The 22,331-nt window shown below is 40.4% G+C and overlaps 1 protein-coding gene across 7 annotated transcripts in view; it reads right to left on the bottom strand.

The window, feature by feature from the left end:
* The window catches only part of PAPOLG (poly(A) polymerase gamma), a gene marked incomplete at its 3' end in the record, with an annotated part of 40,203 nt that overhangs the window by 8,151 nt on the left and 9,721 nt on the right, over window positions 1-22,331 (bottom strand). For 3 of the 7 annotated variants that reach the window (XM_082757909.1, XM_082757913.1, XM_082757912.1), the window contains 10 exons: window positions 21,179-21,298; window positions 20,865-20,974; window positions 18,268-18,389; window positions 18,016-18,182; window positions 17,060-17,166; window positions 16,760-16,983; window positions 15,882-15,953; window positions 15,226-15,279; window positions 14,216-14,329; window positions 13,062-14,087 (listed from right to left, as the gene is read on the bottom strand). In XM_082757909.1, coding sequence (XP_082614035.1) covers window positions 14,231-14,329; window positions 15,226-15,279; window positions 15,882-15,953; window positions 16,760-16,983; window positions 17,060-17,166; window positions 18,016-18,182; window positions 18,268-18,389; window positions 20,865-20,974; window positions 21,179-21,298 — 1,075 coding nt within the window. Of the gene's footprint in view, window positions 1-5,255; window positions 6,081-7,539; window positions 7,808-13,060; window positions 14,088-14,215; window positions 14,330-15,225; window positions 15,280-15,881; window positions 15,954-16,759; window positions 16,984-17,059; window positions 17,167-18,015; window positions 18,183-18,267; window positions 18,390-20,864; window positions 20,975-21,178; window positions 21,299-22,331 lie in introns of those variants that run through there. The other 4 variants (XR_014317299.1, XM_082757910.1, XM_082757914.1 and 1 more) reach the window with 4 other exon arrangements.

The raw sequence follows: 22,331 nt of genomic DNA on the forward strand, positions 1-22,331 counted from the left end.
AGTGTTTTAAGATCCCACTTTTCTCCAATTATCAAGTGCAAAGACAAGTCCTGCCTCTTGCTTTTCACTGGCTGCCGTGCTAGTGCTGTGAACACCGAGGTTGCTGGAAGGAATCTTCTTGCTTAGAGTCCTTGCTCTGGCTGAGAACATCACAGGGCAGCAGCACGAGAAAAGGACAGGGTGGAGGAAATACCAACTCACCCTATTCCTATGGCAAAGGACAACCGGGTGTTTGACATGGCATTTGTCAAGTCTAGGATGATGGCTCTTTAGTGGTGCTCAGCACAGGCATTGCCTAATAAAGACTGCTAAAGCCTGCTGTGGTATGAAAGCGGCATAAGGCAAACTGTTAAGTCTTTATTTCCTGTTCCCAGCTATCTGACTGAGATCAAAGATAAGCCACTTGTCACTGGCCTGATTAAGCAGCCAAGCAGGCATTAAGGTACTAGGAGAACCTTGTTCTAGAACTGATACACTGTACTACAAATAAAAATATGAGTATTTTTTAAATCACCTACTTCTCTCCTTATGGAACAAAGTCAGCAGTTCTGTTTTCTAGCTCATTGCATTTCAGGTCTCACACACTCCCCTGATCACCAATTTCCAATCCCCTGTGCCTTAAGAAAAGTTTCTGTTTGAAGTAATGTATTTATTTATTTATTTTTAATCTCAAAAGCCTTTTCTTTATACGCTAGCAGACCTTTTGAAAGTTAAAGATTTTGTGGTTACTGGTCCTGCTGAGGAAGGTTCTAACACAGGAGCCATTCCAAGGAAAGTCCTGGCTTCCAGATTAATGATAAACTCGCAGGTTGTTCAAGCCCTTCTGCTGGAGCATTCCTGTATCATGCTTTGAGTTTGTTTGACATAGAACAATGCTACCGTGCCTCCTCTCAAAAGAGGGTGGAGAGAAAGGAAATGCTACAAGGGAAAGGTTGGTCTTGTGGATAAGGCACAAGGCTGTGATTCAGGAGCCTGGAATCTGGCTCTTGGCAAGTCAGCCTTTCTGCTCTTAGGTAAGTTGGTTAATTCTGAGCCTCAACTTCCCCAACAGAAAACAGTGTAGGAGCAAGGAAGTGTCTTCTATCTCACACACTTATGATGCAACTTCTTCAAGGGGTGAACTGCTGATTGTAGGCAGTGCTGAGCACAGGTAGGCTTCAGTTCCATTAATACTCTGGACTGTGCCGGTATCAGAAAAACTCCCTCCTCCCCCCTTCTCTTTACCTCCAGGCAACTCATCCATGTGTGCTCTTATGCTGTTGCAAGCACTTATTTGACCATATGGGAAGCTAGCTTAAAAATAACCCGGGGGAAATGAAAAGATTGTCTATAGAACTGGCTCAGTAGCAACTGGACCAGCAGAAAAACAATGACAGAAATGACTGCGCCAGCAAAAAGGAATGGGGTGGCACCAAGGCTGGCCTTGAAACAAGACAGAGATGCACTAGCTTCCTGACAGAGTGCTAGCTTCACAGAACAATGTATCCTTTGCCTGGAAAATTGATAAATCCCTCTGAAACTTCTTACTCACAATCCTTCTTTCCCAGAATTAGCTTTCAGAGCACAAGTTTTCAGGCACCTTCTCCCCCAACCCTCTGAAGTGTTTCTTATTCCTTTCTCCCCATGATAATGATGAGAACACGCGTTACAAGTTGGGAGTTTGTGGGGTACTAGTAAAGAAAAAATCTTTCCTGTTTGTTTGCAAGTAAAGGAAAAAATGAGAAATGCTTTCTTCCTCCAGTGAACTACTTAAAAGCCTTAAGTTACAGTGAAGATGATCGAGTGGCCTCTGAAATGGACAGTCCTACTGCAGACTACTTCGTGCCACTATTAGGATTCATCTGATGCAGTAGTACTGTAGTGAGGGGGCTTAGGGAAGAGATGAGCTCAGACTCAGCACAAGGAGCCAGATTAGCAGAAAAGAACCTTTTTCTGCCCAGAAGGATTTTTTTTTTTTCAAATAGATTAGCTCCCTGAGTCAGGTTACTATTGCTGGTGCAATGAGAAGCAATGGAATTACTCTAGCTACAGACACAGAAAATAAGGAGGCAGGAAGGAGGATGGGAATCGTCCCTGTGGCAGCAAGAGGCTATTATATTACCTCAGTCATAACATGAAAACCACATACCAAGAAAAAATAGGCAACATACGCTCATATTAATTCTCCTGCTCCCCCAAACCCCACCATATACCCGCCAGCCTTTAAGCACGGGATCCACCTACAGCGGATAACAATCACTCAACCAAAATTTTATTACAAGCCTTCCCTTTTTCCTCAGGGCTCGCAAGGAGTGTAGGCTACCTAGCATCAGTTTCAGAAGGCCAAATCTGCAGCCAGAATAAGAAAAATGCATATTGGTTCAGTACAGCCCCTCTAGATACATCTCCTTTTAATTTGAAGTCCTACGTGCTTTATGTTTAAGTGTTTTTAAGCCCAATGACTCATGCGTTGTATACAACCAGGACTCTCAGAAAGTGACACCATTCTGAACATAAACCCGTTAACACCTTCTGGAAGCAAATTTATGCATAAAGTCCTCCTACTTATGCAAAACGTACCTACAATCTGTCTGTAGATTGGCCAGCTACTCATCTTATCTGGACGTGCACTAGCCCCTTTTCCAAATGGCCCGGGGCTGTGTCATACTGCCACCTCCCCATGCAAAGCCTTACCGTCAGCAGCTGTGAGTAAGCCACAGTCAGCACCGCTGCTTCACCCCATTTGAATACAGTCTCAACAGTGCCCGTATGGACCTTGTACGTGCATGTACATCCAAACTACCAGCACGCTGCAATAAAGTGAAATTTATATTTACTGGAAGGCCAGCATCCTAGTAAGGCTGCACTTTTTATCTGAGCTTTCTATGCCACGAGGCTGAAGCCCCTCGTGCTCTGGCACAGAGCAGCGATGGGTTCTGCTGTTTGTGTTCTTCGTTTGGCAGTTGCTACATGGCATGTTAACTTTGCTTTTACAACATTTAGGAAAGTTCTGCGTCTTTTGTGTAATCAATATAGTGGTTAGCCTCTCTCTCTCTCATATCAAATACATGGCAGTAAGTACCAGTTCCTCTGCATAGCAATTCCACTCACAAATGTTAATATTGATAGAAACAACATCCTCAGGCTTTTTCAGGCTGAAGTATTATTGTGCTTTAGGTATAGTAAATGTGTAAGCCACCACACAACTCAGCATTTTCAGATCTTTTAGATGCCTGGAAGAATTAGTTTCTTCTATGTGAGTAGAAAGTGTACTTATCAGTCTTGTGACTTACTTTTGATTAAGAGGAGCAATAAGCCAGGGAAAACAAAAATTCTTTGAAACATCTGTTGCACAATACATATTGATAAAAAAGAACTAAGATTCCTTGCCCCATGCAGTAAAAGAAGACTTAGGCACATAGCCTGTAGAATGGAAACAATGCAAACAAATGAAGGGAAAACTGGGACCACAAGCTTCTTCTGCCATCTAATTGCAGGAACTAAAGGAACAGGTCTTCCTGCTCCAAGGGAGCTGAAAGAAGTGAAAAAAAATAACTGCTTAATGCAAAAGTTCCGTAACACGCAGGTGTAGAAAGGATGAATTGTGTACTAGAGCCACTGATGCCCTAGCTCCACCTCTGATCAATCTCCGCTGAGACTCTGGGGTGCAAGCAAAGGCAGCAGTGCTGAAGATCAACGTCTTGAATTATCTGTTTCAAGAGGTCTGAGACACGTTGCTGCTAGCTAGCCCAAGTTTTCCTTTGCCTATGCCTAAGCAGTTAGAAGATAAGCATTACAACTTCCCATACTGATAGAACAGAAACTGAGGGTGGGGGTGTTCGGAATAAGAAGCACCTGCTTATTGTTTTGCTCACATTTTGCCTTACTCCTTGCCATCACAACAGCTCGTCCTTTAAGGACCTGCAGGCCACTCCCCCAGCGACCATGAGTAACTCTGGGGTTTGCGGTGTCTCGGTGAAATGCCCCCTCGTGGTCACTGCCAAGATTTCCTGACAGGGTGTGCAAACTGCTGCGTTCCCTGTAAATTTCACTTATTCTGCTTCTGACAGTGTCATACCCGTGTGGTTTCATGCTTCTTCCAGCGCGAGGATAAAGATCTTGGTGCAGCAAGCAGAGAATTTCAGTCCCTGTGGTCTCTCCAGTTCTCATGTCTAAGAAAAGTAGCCAAAGACAGCTGACAGTGCCTCTTCCAGGAGTTTCCATTAGAGGAAGCCCACATAAATAATGATCTGCCTAACAGAAAATAAATGTAGATCAAAGTTCCCACTTCTGTAGATTCACAGAAATACTGTCTAAACACAATGATTTGTTTGAAAAACAAAATCAGATTAAGAGAGTCAAATCTAAGTCTACTCTGAAAACTGAGAAGTATGTTACTTTAAAAAAAATAAACAGCTGTTTTTGTTAACTTCTTACTCTAAGAAGAAAAAAAAGAATGAGAGGACCAGTTCAGATTTAATACCACTTCAAAGCTTTTGAGATATTAGAGGCTCTCTCTTCATGCGGTCAGCTCCATCTATACAAAATATGACTTAGGAAATCTTACTTAGCTTTGTGTATTTGGCACTTTTGCACAGATAAGGTTCCTATTTTGGGTGCTCATCGGACTTAACTGTAGCCCCAAGATTTGTTACAACACTGAAGACATCTGTATTTGCTAAGTAGGCTTGCTATCTGACATTATTTGACCAGTAGCTGGGATAAACACAGAATTATTGAAAATGTGAACTTGATCAAACAGAACAGCAATTAATGACTGCTGCTGTCTTGTAAATTGCTCGTGTTACCTTGTTTTATTATTTCCACCTGTCCATACTCTATAGTGCTAGGGCTTTGGGGCTGTTTGGGGGAAGAAGATTTATCATCCTACCTCCACAGCAGTCTAAGACTGGAGTTCCTTATGTGCACTGCAACCCCATGAAATAATGACCATGGTCAATCTAATCTCGTATGTGTTTAGGCAACCACATATGCTACTCTCTACCTACTGTTAGGCTGCCTATTGCACAAGAAGTATATATTGTATTCACTCTTTAATGTCCTTAGCAATCAGCTCCATAGGCCAGGAACTGTTATTTCTTTGTTTCATGGTGATTATTCCAGAGGCACAATGGTTACGTTAGGGCCCTGAGCTCTGTCACACTACTGACAATTCCTTCCCCAACAGCAGGCAACACCAATGCTCACAGGGTGCAAAAAGCCCATTAACAAGCACACACAAAGTAATTAGCGTCCTTCTAAACCCATCATTTAGTAGTTGTATTTTTAAAAACTGAAGTTTATATTCCTTTTATCCATTTGTTACATACAGCATTATTTCTGCTTCCTGAATGCGCACCATTAAGTTCCAACATCAACATAAAAACTGGCACAGCCATGCAATTCTAGAACTTTTGCTTCTGCAAATACTCCTAGGATCTACACCACACCACCCTCGGTGGCTGGTGACCCAGTTACTACAGACTTGGTCAGTTCAGGACTTTACGCTTGCAACACAGTTAAAACCTTCTTTGCAAAACAGCACTGCTGTAACTGGTCAAGTGGAAACCATGTGACCCGACATGTTTTTAATTGTAATGCAAAGAACTTTTCATTTACATAGCTCAGGACTAACATATGCTTCTGTCCTGATGCCAGAGGACACCAGAAATGCTGGAAGTGAAAAAAGAAGGCCACTTGAATAATTTACTCAGACAATTACTGTCTCATCATTACCATCCCTGCTTAGAAGAATGTTTACCAGTGCCCCTAGAAGAGTGGAAAAATAAAATTAAATGCATAGCTGAATGGAACCACAGAATAAATTACATTTAGCATAGCAATTACAGTTTCTCCCAGCTTATATGCATTATGAACAACCTGTATATTTGTGTGGTCAACAACCCCACCTCATAAACATCCCTGTAATTAATTTGAAATAACAAAAACCAGGTGTAGATAAATGCTATTTTTGTTCCCTTCAAAATCTTATTTCACTACTTAGATATACTTAGTTGATTCACCACAAACAATGAAGCTCAGGTCCGCAGCCAGGAGAAGGACCCAAGTCTGCCAGGGATGAAGGTGGTGGCAGGAACCTCCTAAAGTGATAAAGGAAACCAAACTGATTATGATTTATGAAAACAATAAACAAGAAAGTACCCACTGCTTAAAAGATTACGGTGTTTTTCATCTCCCCTTAATAGCGGCCACAGCTGCTCTGTGAGCTACTGTTCTCTAACAAGCCTGTCCAGCTCTCTTTTGCAATATCCTCCCCAATTCATAAGCCTGTAGCCCAAACCCTTCAGCTTTTGCAAAAGATACTGCTACACATGATGTGTTAGAAAGTGCTGGTGTTTTATGAACAGAAGTTTGTTATCTTTATGAATTCCTATTCCGGCTGAGTAAGATGGAGGAGAGCCAGAATTCTGTGGTTGCTTTTTACAAGAGTGTCGCTACCTTTAATCATGACATGCTCAAGGAGCAAAGACTGATTAACAGCTTTGTCCAGGAAATCAAGGAAGATTCACACTCCTAAAGCTACAGAGGAAGGGTACGACAACTTCACTCGACTGGGTTTCTTCCACCTTTGAGGAGATTTCAAGCAACAGCACATTAGGCCCTAGAGGCACTCTCATCGTGTTTGTTCACTTCACTGAAGAGCCCTTGATTACAGCAGTAAGTTTACTAAATTTTGGGGCCACGTAACAATACGTTCTTAGCAATACAAGAAGTGCCAAGAACGTAATCACATACCTCTTTCACAGAGAAAACTTCCACTTGGGTTGACTGGAATTTCATCTGAGTGATAAAAATACACAGCCATGCAAACATACCATTCATTTAAGTATTTTAAGAGTGAGAGCTACCTATAACTTGTTGTAACCTATCATTCATTCAGAAAGATGCAATATACCAGTTCACATATATGACATTCAAAATTCAACTTACCCCATTCAGTAGCTACCACCTTTTCCTAAAGGAAAGCATTTGGCTTCTGATGAAACCAAGAGTCATTTTAATGTTGAATCTAAAGGCAGATAGCTTTGGACCTAAAATGCACAATAGTGAAATGAAGTCTCATATCATGGCTGTGCGTTGGAGGCCAACCTGTGGAAAAACCTAGGTGCTACGCTGCTTACTACTGCAGTACCTAACACACGTTTTAGGGATTCATGTTTCTCCCAGTAACAGTGTCTCCATCTCATTCAGTTCCTCAGCATTATTTTGTGACACGTGGCTTTAACACAACCTGAAGCAAGGAGCCTCCTATGCTGAAATGTTCTTTGGGATATACAGCTTCCCATAAAATTTGGTGGGATCATTCTACAAAGATTTACTCAGTTAAAAGCTACGCTCATCCTTCACATAAAAGCTAGGATTACGTGCTACAGCAGCACTTTCTCTACTCAGCAGCAAAGAAAGGCATCCCTAGCGGAGTGTCTAAACCCAGATCTTAAGGACTAAGTAAAGAGTCACCTGGGATTTGGACACTTAGGACTCAAGTACTGGTCTTTTTAGTATTTATTTTTATTTTAAAAAAAAGGAAAAAAGAAACTCAGCACTCAGCATCCACTCATTTTTCTGAAGCAACTACTGGTAATTCCTATTTTAATAACTCTATCATCAGGAACTACTGGGATTCCCCCTTAACAACCTCACTCACCTCTGCAGTGATAAAATAAAAGAACTCACCCATCAGCACTTAAGAGGCTGTTAACTTGGATTTGATAGACCTGTTGTACTGTGTGTTGTGCTAGAGTTCTTGGACTTTTTTTGTGGAGAATGAAAAATAAGCAAGGAAGATCAGTGATGATGATTCTTCTTCCTAGGAAAGTAATCAACATCTGAAAGGAAAGCTGTTTAATATTCAAGACTATAAATAAGCAATAAGAATAGTGGGCTACCAGTTCCCTAGTGGCTTAAAAATCAGTAGTTGGTTACAGCTATAATCTCTTAGAGACCGTTACAGTCCTTCTCAGCTGGATACAGTAACTAGCACGTACTGGGAACCCCCACTGCAAGCATGGACAACATGACTTAAAAAAAAAATAAGGGTCAAACAACAGTTTCACATATTCAGGAAATTTGGCTTCAGTTTCAGCACAAGCTTTTTTCTGATCTCTCTCAACTGACTAGTTTCTATAACAGATCTGTTAATGCAGAGATTTAAGGAAAAAAATCAGAAATGTTGTAAATTATTATTAAGCACTGAAAAAGAATTTCCATACTGTCAGGAAAAGCCTTGACAAAAGTGCACACTAGTGCCAAAACTTAATGCAAATTTTTAGTCTAAGGAACAATTAGTGGGCACCCTGGTTCATCCTCTGTCCTTTTATTTCAGATGAGAAATCATCTTCAACTTGTCAGTGGCATCTACTACTTATCAAACAGAAGATCATCCCATGTTTCACAACAAAAGCTCTCCTTAATAAATAGCTGAAAATCAGATCTAAGCAAAAGAAACAGTGACTTGAGGAAAGAAGTTCATATGCAAGCAAGAGCTGATGAAGTAACAGTCTTGCTTAGGAGTCACTAAGAACTCGTGGGTAGTTTAAGCTGAAGTCTTAAACTTTTCTAAGTACTTGCTCTGCTTTTATTTGACGTTTGAGACCTTCATACAAGGACAAATAAAAGTGCAGCAGGGTTTCCCCAGTGATATCACAGCCACTGAAATAAGGGATGACCTTTAAGGCTGAAAACATGCAAGACTAAGTTTGAACATACGACCCCCTCCCCCATCTGAGCTCCACGGTTCGGCTTCTGGCCAATCCATCTCTGCTTATTTGTTACCGAAAGGTGAACTGAAAGCAGCTTTAATTAAGCTGAGCCCAGAGAACACAGATACTGCCCTCACTGAGTTTTCCCCCCATGAAGTCACAACACGTAAGAATGGGAGAGAAAAATCAATTGACTTCATTACTTATTTCTGTCAGAGAAATATAATTCAGTACACTGATTTATAGTGTCACAGGCTTGTGCCAATATTTACCCTGAATTACAGAGAAGTAAACATCTCTGTACTTACGCAACTTATCATTTGGTGTAACCCAATGATTTATTTAGTGGGAAAGCAGGGGACCAGGGGATTCCCTTGCTTTCTCATTGCTAGCACTTAGCTGATTGCAACAGATTCATTTTCCTCAAAATGCAACTCCCAGAGATGTATTTTTATCCCATCTGATTTTCTTAACTTACGGCAGACAACCACTTTATAGAAAGCACTGTTATCTAGCATTTTCCCATTGCTGATGAGTTGATAAATTAGAGATTTGTTTTGCAAATGCATTCAACAGAACCTACATTGGTTTGTTTCACAGAATCTATCCAAGTTGTTATTCTATACAGCAAAAGAGGTAGAAAGACCCGTAAAAACACTCAAAACAAGTTAGTAAAGTTAACATACGCTGTTACTATCCAAGACAAAAACGGAAGTAAACGTAACCATCAGCTACAAATCTTGCAAGAAATACTGAAAGGTTTCTGGTTTCGCATATATGATTCAGAAGCAGGAACAACATTCAGTTTCCTGAAGGTCTAATGCCTGCCTCATACAGGAGAGCAAAAAATGTCTAACTTCAAAAACAAGCGTAATTATTCCTAAGCTCTAAGGAAACTAAGGAAACGCTCACAATGCTGGGTTTATGTCCTGTCCTTCTACTTAAGTAGTGGAAGAGGCTGGCTGTACATTACATGATTCAACAAAACTTCAACTTTTCTTCTCTGCATGCACTTGAATATAGTTCATATGATCACCTTCTGTTCTTGCCCAGCAAGCACACAGGAAGAAAACTGCTGCAACAAAATAAATTCTAGCAATTTCCAGCTCTAGTACCTACTGACTGAAGCATTAACTATGTTTTTGTTGTTTGTTTGGTCATTTTACCATCAGTGCCTTCTGTTAGTTATGGCTAGTCAACACTTCCTATTTTAAGACCGCATTTTCAGTTACTCCCAAGTTTGCAAAAAAAAAACGTTCTCTAGAGTATGATTACATATATTGCCCCCATCTGATTTTTATGAAAAACAGAACAAAATGACTTGGTCATTTCTAAGAATGAGTCACAGGGAAAGTGTGCCACCTTAATTGTATTCAAAGAACTCAAAACTTTTAAGAAACTCTCAACTTCTTCACATTTCAGAAACAGGGACATGAAATTTAGCATGGAAGCTGTGCTGGTGTCACTATTGGACTTTTTACCGTTCCTTTGAAAAACCACACAAATCTGGGCATGTGTTGAGCTTTTTAAAAGTCTGAGCTTACACATGCCTGCAGACTTGCTTAGTAACAAAAAAAGTCATCAGCTTTCTCTCTGCTGCATGTACTGTGGAGAGTGAGTTAGATGGTCTCTGCTGAAGGCTGCTGCTTGCCACAAACTAAAATTGAAAGTAGATTATTTCTCTGGTTTCAAGACTCCCAGGGCTTTCTGTCCAGCACAGAAAAAAAAAAACACACAACACACATCAAGTGTAAAGGAAGCAAAGATAGATTTGGGTGGGAAAGGAAGATGTGAATATCAGGGAAGATAGGAAGGTAGGCAAGAGCCTCAGACCAGCCAAAAAGAAAAGAGGTGAGCTATGATTAAGAAACAAGGATGGGTGTCAAGCATGATGAATCAGACAGGGTCTTCCCAGCAAAGAGGAACTGCCCAAAGACGAGCTGTCCCAGTTTGATTTCTATCAATGTCCTGAAGGTCAGAGAGCTGAGAACCCACCAGGTTTTATCGTCTGGAGTAACAGAATTACCAGTCCCCTGGCTGCTGTTCTGCTAAGACTTCCACTACCCAAGAACAACAGGAGAGGTCCAGCAGGGGGCCAGGTCTCAGCTGTTGGGCTGCACCCACACGCTGGTCCCCTGGCCACAAGTGCAGAGAGCAGCTGAAGGAACCCTGAGCTGCAGGAGTCGATGCCGGGAGGCAGCTGAGGGTGCTCACAGCCCGTGACTGCCCTTCCTTCTCAGCCCTAGAAGCTGAGAAACAGCTGGGAAACATCCCCAGCGCCCTCTGCTCGGCCCAGCAAGGTTCAAGGCAGCGCGAGAGCCTGGGCTGTCGGGCACCACAGGGCTGCAGGGGTGTTTCCCAGCCACCTGCCCGCAGAGCGCTGCGGTCACATGCCAGCACCGTCACAGCAGCTCTCAGTCCCCAGCCTGCCCCCGCTGCAGGAAACCTGCCCCAGCGTGGGAAGCCTGGGCCACAGCCCCCCATACCCGACAGCTCTCCCCACCCTCTAAAGAGCACGCAGCCCCCACAGCCGCTCGATGGGTGGGCAAGGCAGCAGAGCAGCCCCCGAGGTGGTCCCGTGGGAGGAGAAGGTGCCCGTTTACACAGGACCACGACAGGGTGACCCCTGCAGTGGTTTGATTTCCTTCAGAGCTGGGGCACTGCTGCCTGCAGCCATGGGGGTTATCAGCCCCTCAGCTGTAGGCAGAGGCACAGCCTGCTACAGCCCAGCCCCTGCCTGTCATTTACTGGTAAGGCTCAGGACCAGGCTCTTTATAAGAAGTGTGATGAGGTAATGCAAAAATTCAGCCAGGAGTTTTTGCTTGTGTTGAAGCTAAGCAGCTTATTTCACCAAATATTACATAAAAGCAGTAGTAAGCCCCCTCCTTCCCAAAAATCAACAGCAGCAGTTTCAAGATACCTCTCACCTCCCCCCCACCCCCTTTGCTTTTTACTCACTGGGACAAGAAATATTCTATCACCCTTAGTTGCTACAGGCACATGCACTGCAACAGAAGCATAGGTAATTCAGGAACTGTTCCTTTGGTGATACTGAGCAAAGAAAACCCTGGGATACAGTAATTCCTGCAATGGAATTCCTTCCATATAGTTAGTAACTTGGAGGCATCTGAATACACAGAATTGGTGTCCAAATGTATGTACAAAATACAGCCAATCCTTTTTAATGAGATTAATTATCCCTCTCTCACCCCTTCTACCTCAATCTCCAAGCCACACACACAAAAGCCAGTTAAGAAAGCAGATAGAAAAGGACACTTCCAGGAAGTCCGATGGAATACAGGCTCACTGAATTCTTTTACAGCTGGCTAACTTAACTTTCAGTGCCTTTAACAGAAGACTTGGTGCATAAAAAAGGAAAACACAGTTGTCGTAATTTGAACTCTCATCAAAACAGCTGAAATCTAGCCATTAACCCACCAAAACCAAGAAGAGAACACTCAGAACACCAGATAACAACACAGCCCTGGGGCAGCACTGCACTTCTGCAGTACCTAGGGAAACCCCAGAGCAGTGAGGTCACCGTGCACTGCACCAAGCATTGAGCCAGGGTATATACAGAGGAAGCGTGTATCCTCACCTATTCTGGATCAAGTCCCAGGAATTAGTAACCTAAATCCTTCCTAAACATTCTTTACCCAAAGAGGGGAGAAAAAACAGAGTAAGAGCAATTAGAAGGTAACCGTAAAGCAAGAATAAAAAGAATTGTGAAAGCATTCCTCAGTAACCATGAGCCAGCTTAGTTTAAGACCAGTTGTATTAATGTGTGTGCTAACACAGGGGTTAAGAGCAGAACGGCCCAGAACAGGCTTGGAATACTCAAAAGGAATAGTTTGTTTAAAAGCTTGATATTACAGAGTTGTAGACTACTACAAAGACAACTTTGTTATTTAGCTTTCCTATTTAGTTTGCTATTTACCTTACCACCTACTAAGGATTTTTTGTTTTTAAGATAAATTCTCCCTATTCTTTTAAAGTCTTTAAAAGTCTTGTTGAGAAGGTTACAAGCGGACACTTAAGATGAACTCAGAATTGCTGTTAAAGCCAAGCAACTTCTTATTACAGAAATGCAGGGGTATCTGTTGTTCAAGTAGCAAACTGGGAATGCAGCTGTCAATTCAGTTTACAAATTGCACTATTCATTCCATGGGCATTCATTCAAGGCCTGAACACATCAACAGCAGGAAAGTAGCGATATTAACACAAGTTGACTACATTTTGCAGGAAGTTGTGCCCACCTGCTCCTATCCCTCTGTACAATTGGTTTGCCATTTTATTTTCAGTTTTGTTTTTCCTTAATCTGAACCCATCTACATTAAAAAAGATGGAGGAAAGACAACTGAAGACTTCAAATTTCTTTGGATGATAGTATTCGACAGTACATACAAAAATACTCTGAAAAAGACAACTTCATTTACAAATATCACCAATTATAAAGAAATTACAATCAAAAGATAGCATATTTACCATAATTAGAATCTCTCCACCCCCCAAAACCCCTAATGCACTTTACTGAGTAAGCAGTGTTATCAGTTCGTTTACAGAACCAGACTTAAGGCTACTACAAGTTTTCAAGCAACCATTTTGAACAGCTTCCAGGATTTCACTGAAACGCAGTACCACTTCCTACATGCCAGTTGCTTTAAAGACTGCAATTTACAGGTGTGCAGTGTCACGACAGCCTCAGCTGCTGCAATGCTGAGATGCATCTTCACTTCCATGTTCTGCATTTAGCTCAGCTACCCAGTGAAAACAGAATTCAAGTCTCATGTTGGAGCAGTCTTAAGAAAAAAATGTAAGATGGCATGGGATGTGTCTATCATCTCCATACCTCAGTAGCATCCTCTGTTGCATTTTCTTCAGTATTTAGGTTATTTATGGGCCTCCATGGGAGGCAATACTTATGTAGTGCATGGCTGTGCTAGACAGTGGAAAGCTACTGCCTGTAGAAGCTGAGCACCATTGTGACAGACACACAGGAGCATATGTGCCAAACTGGAAGATAATTTAAGATAAGAAAAACACATCTACATCGACTAGGAAAGCTCAAATGAATACAAGCACATTCCTACATGCTTGAAAACAATATAGACGTAGTGACTCGTTAACCCTGTTTACATACATTCTGAATCCAAGTTACAGGACAAGCTGTTTTTGTGGCTATTTCAGAAAGCTGTTTCAGCTAGTGATAATTAAGACTTTTTAAAAAGACTAACAAAGACAGATGTTGCAAGGAGTACACAAAGTAGTTCCAAAGGAAGAAAACACGTAAGCTAATACTACTGAAAAAGGCCATGATTTTCGTAGACTGTGACTTGTCACTTGATGATCTTGGAAAAGCTACACAGTAATAGGAGTATCCTACAGCATCTGCAGGTCAAAAAACAAACAAATATTTAACTGTCTGACACTGCAGTACAGCAACAGTAACAGCCCATTCTTTGTTAGTAACAATACACATTGCTAATATGAATCACTAAACAAATAAGTATCTTTACCTGAAGAGATAAAGGTTACCGGTTAAGGGTAAGTCTGATGGATCTTTTAATAATACGAATATTAGTTGTTGGAACAGGAGATGAAATATCTGGTAGTTCTTTACTGGGAAGTCTCTAAAACACAAAAAAGATGCCATAAAAAAAGGAAGTTTTAAACACATGAATTCACAAGTAGCAGCAAACCTTTCTCTAGCTGAATATAGCACCATTCTTTATGTACCAAATCAGTACAGCCCAAAATATTCACAGAAAAGGGTGTTTTCCACCATACCACTTATTTCCTTTGAAAACTAGTGGTAAGAGCATTTTCCCCTCTGCACACTTACTTCTTTTTGTCCTTAGGAAGTAATTATCTCAATTCATGACAGAAAAGAAGTTGCTCAATGGCATAATACAGGAAGTTACCACCCTTCTTGGACCGATGGGTTAGGAACTAAGGGTTAGCTTAGTGATATGGTTTAGTGGAGGACTTGCTAGTGTTAGGTCAGAGGTTGGACTCGATGATCTTGAGGTCTCTTCCAACCTAGAAGTTCTGTGATTCCGTGAACACAGACTGCCTCTACTGTCTACAGTACTTCCAATTTTATAACTCATTCTTTCAACATTTCAACTGACACCAGAATTTAAGCTGTGTACTTCAAAGCTTCAAATCTTGTCACAGCAAAGAACATACAGGTGTTTAAAGTAATTACAGCTCAGAACCCTGTGAGATGTCTGCAAGGAGTATACACAATCCTTTAATAAGGAAATAGCAAACTAGGAAATGAACCATCAAGGTTCAAATGAATGGAGACAGGGTCCTTCAAGTCCAATAGGTTTTAGTCTTTGACTTCAGTTTTGTAACCAGGAAGCTCATTGTTCAGCCATTTAATTCAGTAGAAGCATGATATGTGAAGGCTAACCACCTACTTAGCAGGACCTATTCTACAGAAGTTAATAGTACAAATAACTTCATACATGCAGGGAAAAACTCTAGGTTTGTTTTACCTATGATCATTAAGGCAGCATACCTGTGACCTTGATGTGTCAACTGGAAACAGCACAGGTTTTCCTCCAAGGCCAACCTAAAAAGTTCAAAGGGATGTATTACATAGTATTCTCAAATTCATGACTTGAGACAGCAAGGTTTGGCAGCTAAGATACCTAAATGCCAAATACATACATGCATCAACACCTTTCACCTCCTTTAAGATTAGGAAAAATAATCAACATTTTTCTTGAAGCACATGAGCTCACATGCAATGTTTCAGGTATTTCAACCTTTACTCTACCAGCAAGACCATATCTTGATTTGAGGGTGTACACTCAAGAGCTTGTTTCAGTAACAAGCTACACTAAATATACAGTTCTGTATCCTCCCTGTGAGAGGTCAAATGCTTAGTCTCCACAGTAGTCTTAACTTACAAGAGTGAATCAAGCGGTTAGAAAAATAACCAATTTCAGGCATGGCAAGATGCTAGACATTAAAAGAATTAGTGGTAGCATGTAACATGATATGTGGATGTAATATTTGGGAAACGAACAATGAAATAGAGTTATACTAAAAAGCATATTTTTGTTTACATAAATAATTGCATAGAGTATTTATGTGAAGTTGTCTAGGTGCTAGAACATTCCATTCAGATTTTCATTTACTCCAATTAGAATAAAACCATTTAAAAATTACATGTTCTGTAGATCTTCTCCGCACATCTTCTGGATTACCACTGCCTTCGAATGCTGAATCCTGGCCAGTTAACTAGAAGAACAGAATACACAGCCTGAAAGTCATTTCTAGACTAAAGTTACACCTTCATATTCAGATACAAATTCAAATCAATGCATTAAGTGCATTAGCAGCCATTCTTATAATAACACTTCAAGACCATTACCAAACAGGTATCTCAGGTCTCTTGAATAGTCTTGCTAACCATCTATTGAAGTCTATACTTGAAGCATTCAATACAAGTTAATTATTCTGAAAGTTGGTTCTTTTCAAGTGGAAAAATTGAGTTTGAATTGTTCTTTGCCTCTACCTCAAAGAGGAGGGCAAACCACAACAAGCAGTTATTTGAGATTTTATAGAGCATTCAAAATCATCTACTCGAACAATATTAGCTTGTTTTTGTATTTGTAAGATAATATCCCTCTTTAGTTAGAAATAATTAAGATGTTTTCAGAAGCAGTTCTTAAACCAATTTAAAGTGAGCTATTTCCTCTGATAAGTGGCCAGTGCATTAAACAAATAGTAATATTTAGATATTCAGTCACAAGACTAAAAACAGTGTCACATCTTGAAGAAACTGTCTTGAGTTTAATGTATGGGTAGTGCACAGTTTTTCCATACCTACATCCTAGTAAAACTATCATTATGTTTAAATTTAGATTCAACTCTTTCGGGAATGTATATATACATATTTGTTACCAGTCTTTGGGGGAATGTTTATATATATTTGAGAATTTATAGATATACACACACTTGTTATCTGTCATTTAGTCATTTCACTAATTCTGTATAAGTAGATAATACTTTAAACCCTCCACAGCCTAGCCCTGCTTCCCTACCTTTTGTCTGTCCTTTGGTCTCTTAGGGTATTCTTCTGATGTCGGTGAATGAGGTCGTTTAGGTACAGTACTCTTCAAATTTGTAATTTGAGTTCCACTTAGTTCATGCTGTCCTTGGACAACACGTGTCCTAAGTTGAGAAATCACGTTATGTTCTATTACTGCAGGAACAGTGCAGCCAGCTGGAGATCCTGATGGTCTTACTGCAACTGCAGCCTCCATTTCTGTAGGAGATATCAAGCTTTTAGAGCTCAGCCATGAAGTTAAGGACTGCATTCTACCTACCACTTGAACACATACTTGAACCAATAACTGGAATGGAGATTTCCTTAGACACTGGTGGCACAGCTACATGATTTGTCTTCTCTCTGTTTTTAGCACCACTAGTTCTCTGAATCACAGCACTTCTGTAAAAGGCAGATTTTACAATGTTTAAGTTAGAAAATGCTAGCCCAATAGCGTACACCAGTTCTGGGAAGTTCACACACACAGAATGGTCTTCCTTCTTAGCTCCTTGTCACACTCCACTAAACAGCACAGACACTCACTGGCAATCTAGCATATCAATTTGCTGAATTGCAGAATGCAGATTTAAACTCAAGTATTTTCTTCAGTGAGTCTGCCTTCCAACCTAGTATATGCAACACTCCTTGCTGCTTTTAACAAATGTCTGCTCTATCCGTAAGTGCCCTGATTTTATTTTTGCACTCTACTGCACATGATACTACTGGGCTATTATTTTCAAGATTACACATTCCCATGTGAAGTAGCTTATGAACAAAGACTTCCCAGGAAAGAGACATACATTTTTATTGCCGAAGTTCCCATGCAGTTCCACTAAGTCAGCAACAGCTCTGGCATTTCTGTGACCAAGATCAGTGTTTTATTAAAACTTGACACTGCTTGGCATTAACCATACTTCACTTTTGTTAAAAAGAACAGTTACCTGCACATAAAATACTCCAGCTTCTAAATTGCACACTAACCTAAGGTTATTTATGCTCAAAGCCATACCAAGTCTCTGGTACCAAGTTCTCCTTTGTTTCTACACATTCATGTACATCAATTAATTTTTCAAGGATTTCTTTAACCCATCCTCCAAGACCCACAAAGGAGGTGTTAGTTTTATTCCCAAAGCCTTTACAGCATTCCACATACTTCCAGTCTACATAGACTTGAACAAGAAATCCTAGACCCCATACACATTGCAAGTCAGTCAACAACAGCATCTCCAGTTTTAAGGTTATGGTGCTAACCTTTCCATCTCTGCTGTAGACGTGTCCAATTTAGATATCCTACTTAACGAAGGGGAATTACATGGTGTTCTGGAGTCTGTCTCTCTGGAACTGTCCAAGCTTCCATCTGAAGAGGCCCTTTTACACTGAAGCCCACTAGCATTTTGACTAGTATCTGGCATGCTTTGCTGAAACAACAGTTTAGAAAATTAAGTCTTCAAATAACTAGTAAGCAAGAAAAAAATGTCTAGAAGAGCCAAGTCTTTATTATACCTTCTTTCTTTTCTCTAAGGTTTCTGGAGGCAGAAAATAATGGAGATGCTTTCTTTTCACATGAGCCGCCTCGATCTTCATACCTTCCTTTAGCATGTTGATGTTGTTAGCCTGCCTGTAAACTAACATGAAATTTAGTGTTGTAGCTTAAATACTTAATGCAAACATTCCATTATTAAAGCTACATATGATTTCTTTAGAAACAGCAAGCCTTTAAGTCTGTTCTGCTCAAATGAAGAGCAAGAAGCTTTTAGTGTAACTGCACATAAAACACGACCCAAGCTTCCACATGCAGTCTCAAGATGAGTGTGGGCTGAGATACTACTTCCCATCCAGTACAGATCAGATACATAAATATGGATTTGAACATAAATAGCTGTTACATACTCAGTAATAGCAGTGGTTTGCTAACTGTGCAGGTGATATCTGAGCTGATTTTAACTTAGGGGAGATAATATTCACTAGCCATTCTGGTTGAGAACCGAGAGAAGATCTAGTTGAATTTCTGAAACAACCCCACTGTGCACAGCTCAGAGACCAAACCCCTCGGTCAAGATTCAGGCTGGTTTGTCTGATATTTATGGTGGCAATTGTTTCTTCGACATAGCAGTTCAGTAACACCACACCACTTCTCAGTAGTTCAGGTGTTAAAATTCTATCTACTAAAGAAAATAAAGATTGGATTTTTAGGGACATCTGACTTAACAGAATCTCAACAATTTCAGCAAGTTTTCCTTCACTGCCTACAAATAGGCTTTTATGCGTGTTAGTGTTATACTAGCACAGCAATTACTAAGGAATTAAGTCGCATTTCAACAAGCTTATTTAACAGCCCAATCATGAGCAGAAGTAGGAAGTCAGCTTATTAATAGAGTAGGAATCAAAGGAAGGACATAGCCACGAGGTGGCTTGAAGTATTTCTAAAGGAGAAATAAGAGTGAATAAGGCACAAATGAATATTTATAACAATATGAACTGCTGTTTCAGAGAAAATCCAATCATGTTCTCAGGCAAAAGGGAGCTGACTTAAGAAAAGGCTCACTGCTTGGAAGGCTTATGACCTTCAGCCCAACAGCTTCAAGTTAACCTTTGTCCTCTAAAGGTACTCTCAGAGAAAAGGCATTTGATGAAATCTTTCTTGCTCACAACTGGTCACTCCCAGATTTGCCAAAAGGGCCTCACGCCTCCCAAGAAATACCTTTCCTGTTCAGTCTAATCCAAACCCTCTGCCAGAGGAAGCGTACTATCAGCTGTGCTTTACTAGGTTTACTAAGAAGAAGAGCACAGCTACCTCAATCAAGTTCTTACATAGAAATAAAACAGTAAACCTCAGTTCTAGCCTGGCTCTTGGTAGCACGTAAGCCTTGTTGATATTTGCCACAACATTGAAACATTGCGAGATGCCTGAAGCAATAAATTAAGGTATAACAGTGCATCATGTCTAGTGGGTTATCTATACAGATGTTTGTTTCCTACAAGTCTGAGGAAGCCGTCTCACTTGGCTTGACAGCCAGACAAGAGTTTTGTTAGTCTTCCATGCCTTTCATATCAGAAAGCACAAGCCAAAAAGGTGGTCAGGTTTTTACTGCATTTTTAAGTGGAGAACTGGGCAAGACATCACAGCCCATGCTGGTACTACGGATAAACTCCCCATAAGTACAAAAAAATGCTTAAGGGAGTCCACTGTTTCAAGTTCTTTGTTCTAACGCACTTGTCACTTCAGAAAAGCAACCTCACTTTATTATTTGACAGCTAGTCATGAGCCTGACAGCACACATGCATTTCTGAAAGGCACGTGAACAGTCAGGTTGGGAGTAAGAAAATAGACAATGGCAGAGTAAGACCTATGACTTCAAGTGAGTCTCCCTCTACAACCCCTTTAATCTAGCATTACCTGACAACACTTCCAATAATACTTCTTCTACATGTACCAAAAAAGCAGAAATGGAAGATGAACACAAAGATTTACATGCAAGACCGCCTCTAATTGCAGTGCAGCAACTCACTGGCTTAAAGTTCCCTCGATTATCATACACGAACTTATTTCGGAAAAATACAGTGAACTAACAAGTTGGTTTAGAACCTGCTACCAGTAACTCCCACTTTCTGCTGACAACTCCGACACATGTAGCTATTCCCAGTAAGCGAACACCTACAGACTCCTCATTTGACTGTCCATTTCATGAAATGCAGTTCCTTCCAGAAGGTGTTCAGTATGATATGAACAGCTATTTCACCTGACTATATTCATGCTTACTATGTGCCTATATCAAAAGGGACATCTTTGCTCATCCACTAAAACAGTGGAAGTGTTAGGCTTACACTAGCTGTGCCTCCTCCTTGTTGAATATTGCAATCCAGCTCTACTTTCATTGTATTTGCCGTCCATTCTTTCAGTAAACTTTGAAAGATTTCCTCACTTAGTATGAATGCAGCACACACTCGCTCCAAAAAGGACTTCACTAAAGTGTCAGAACAGGAAGGCTTTATTCTTCACATTGTTCTCTAGGTAAACATTTCACTTAATGAAGCAATTTTTCCAGTAGAATCAAAACCAAACACTACAAGACTAGAGCAAAACACAAACATAGGCTTACCTGTATCTGTGAACGACTGTATATCATATGTTAAATCAATGTTAACACTTTCTGCACTTTCCACTTTCCTAAATACGATTCCAAGAAACCACATTGACACATAGCCACCCCTAAAAAAAAAAAAAAGACAGGTTAACATATTTATCGGATTATGCTGATATCACACATTTGAGTACCCAAGAGCCTCCAGAAAGAATTGAGCAACTCGTGTCCACAGAACCATAGGTATAACAGAACATGTTTATATTAATCTCAGGTTATCTAACAAGTTAAATACATTTGCCCAGCTATTTAAGTAGAGTAACAAAACTCACTGTTTACGGTGTTCTTGGTTGCCAGGAAAAGACTGGGGATTTACATGTGCAATATTTATAAACTCATTTCTCTCCAGGTTTCCAACCAGCACACGAATTTTAGATTCAACAAGGCCAACCCTAAGAACAGGAAATATTTGTTTTTACTGTATTCCCCACAATAGTTATATACCTTTTATGTAATGCTAGTACAAAAATGCTAACCAAAGAGGAACTTTCATTCATCTTAATAGATAGATTTTATACCACACTGCAGCTTGAGATGGTTCCAGTAATATTTGAGCTTTTGAGTTTCCAAAGACTGAGTTACTTAAGTTTATCTAATTTGTTCTCATCTTCAACATGTATTATATGTTTAATCTGAATTGTCAGAGTACAAGTAGTATACCCCTGCAACTCCAGCTGCATTTCAAAGTAGAAAAAACAATCTTAGATTCAGGAAAAAACCTCAAGGACAACTGCTTGATCATAGCTGGGTAAAGATGCAGTTCTCCTTACAGATTGATCAGTGGAAGGAGTTTACTACTCTCCAACCAGAACTGAACTGAAAACATAATTCCTTTAACAACAAAACATAATTCCTTTAACACAATTCCTTTAACTTCTTTACTGAAAGGGTTGTGAGGCATTGGAACAGGCTGACCAGGGAAGTGGTGGAGTCACCATCCCTGGAAGTCTTCAAAAGACATTTAGATGTAGAGCTTAGGGATATGGTTTAGTGGGGACTGTTAGCGTTAGGTCAGAGGTTGGACTCGATCTTGAGGTCTCTTCCAACCTAGAAATTCTGTGATTTCTGTGAAATATTCTGGTCACCTTAACTTCATTACAAATTTACCAAGCTACAAGAACCACGATGAAGGCTTTTCATTTCAAGAAAGTAGTGCCATTTTAGCTAACACCACAGATAACTTTAAAAGCAGTTAAAAGTCTTTGTTATTTAGAGCTATCTTATATAGGTAAGAGATGTGCTATCTACTTTCAAATCCATCCAAGAGCTGATGAAGTAAATATGGCCTTATGACATACAAACTATCTTTTGCTTTTTAGTTCTCACAGCTGTACAACCAAGCCCCATTTGCCTCCATTTCTGTCATGACAAAAGCCTGCTTCTACCGGAGTCAGAACTTTCCTCATCTTTGTGAGATACATGAAA

Source organism: Aythya marila, assembly GCF_965140915.1.
Source record: "Aythya marila genome assembly, chromosome: 3".
In the NCBI taxonomy this organism is placed as follows: Eukaryota; Metazoa; Chordata; class Aves; order Anseriformes; family Anatidae; genus Aythya; species Aythya marila.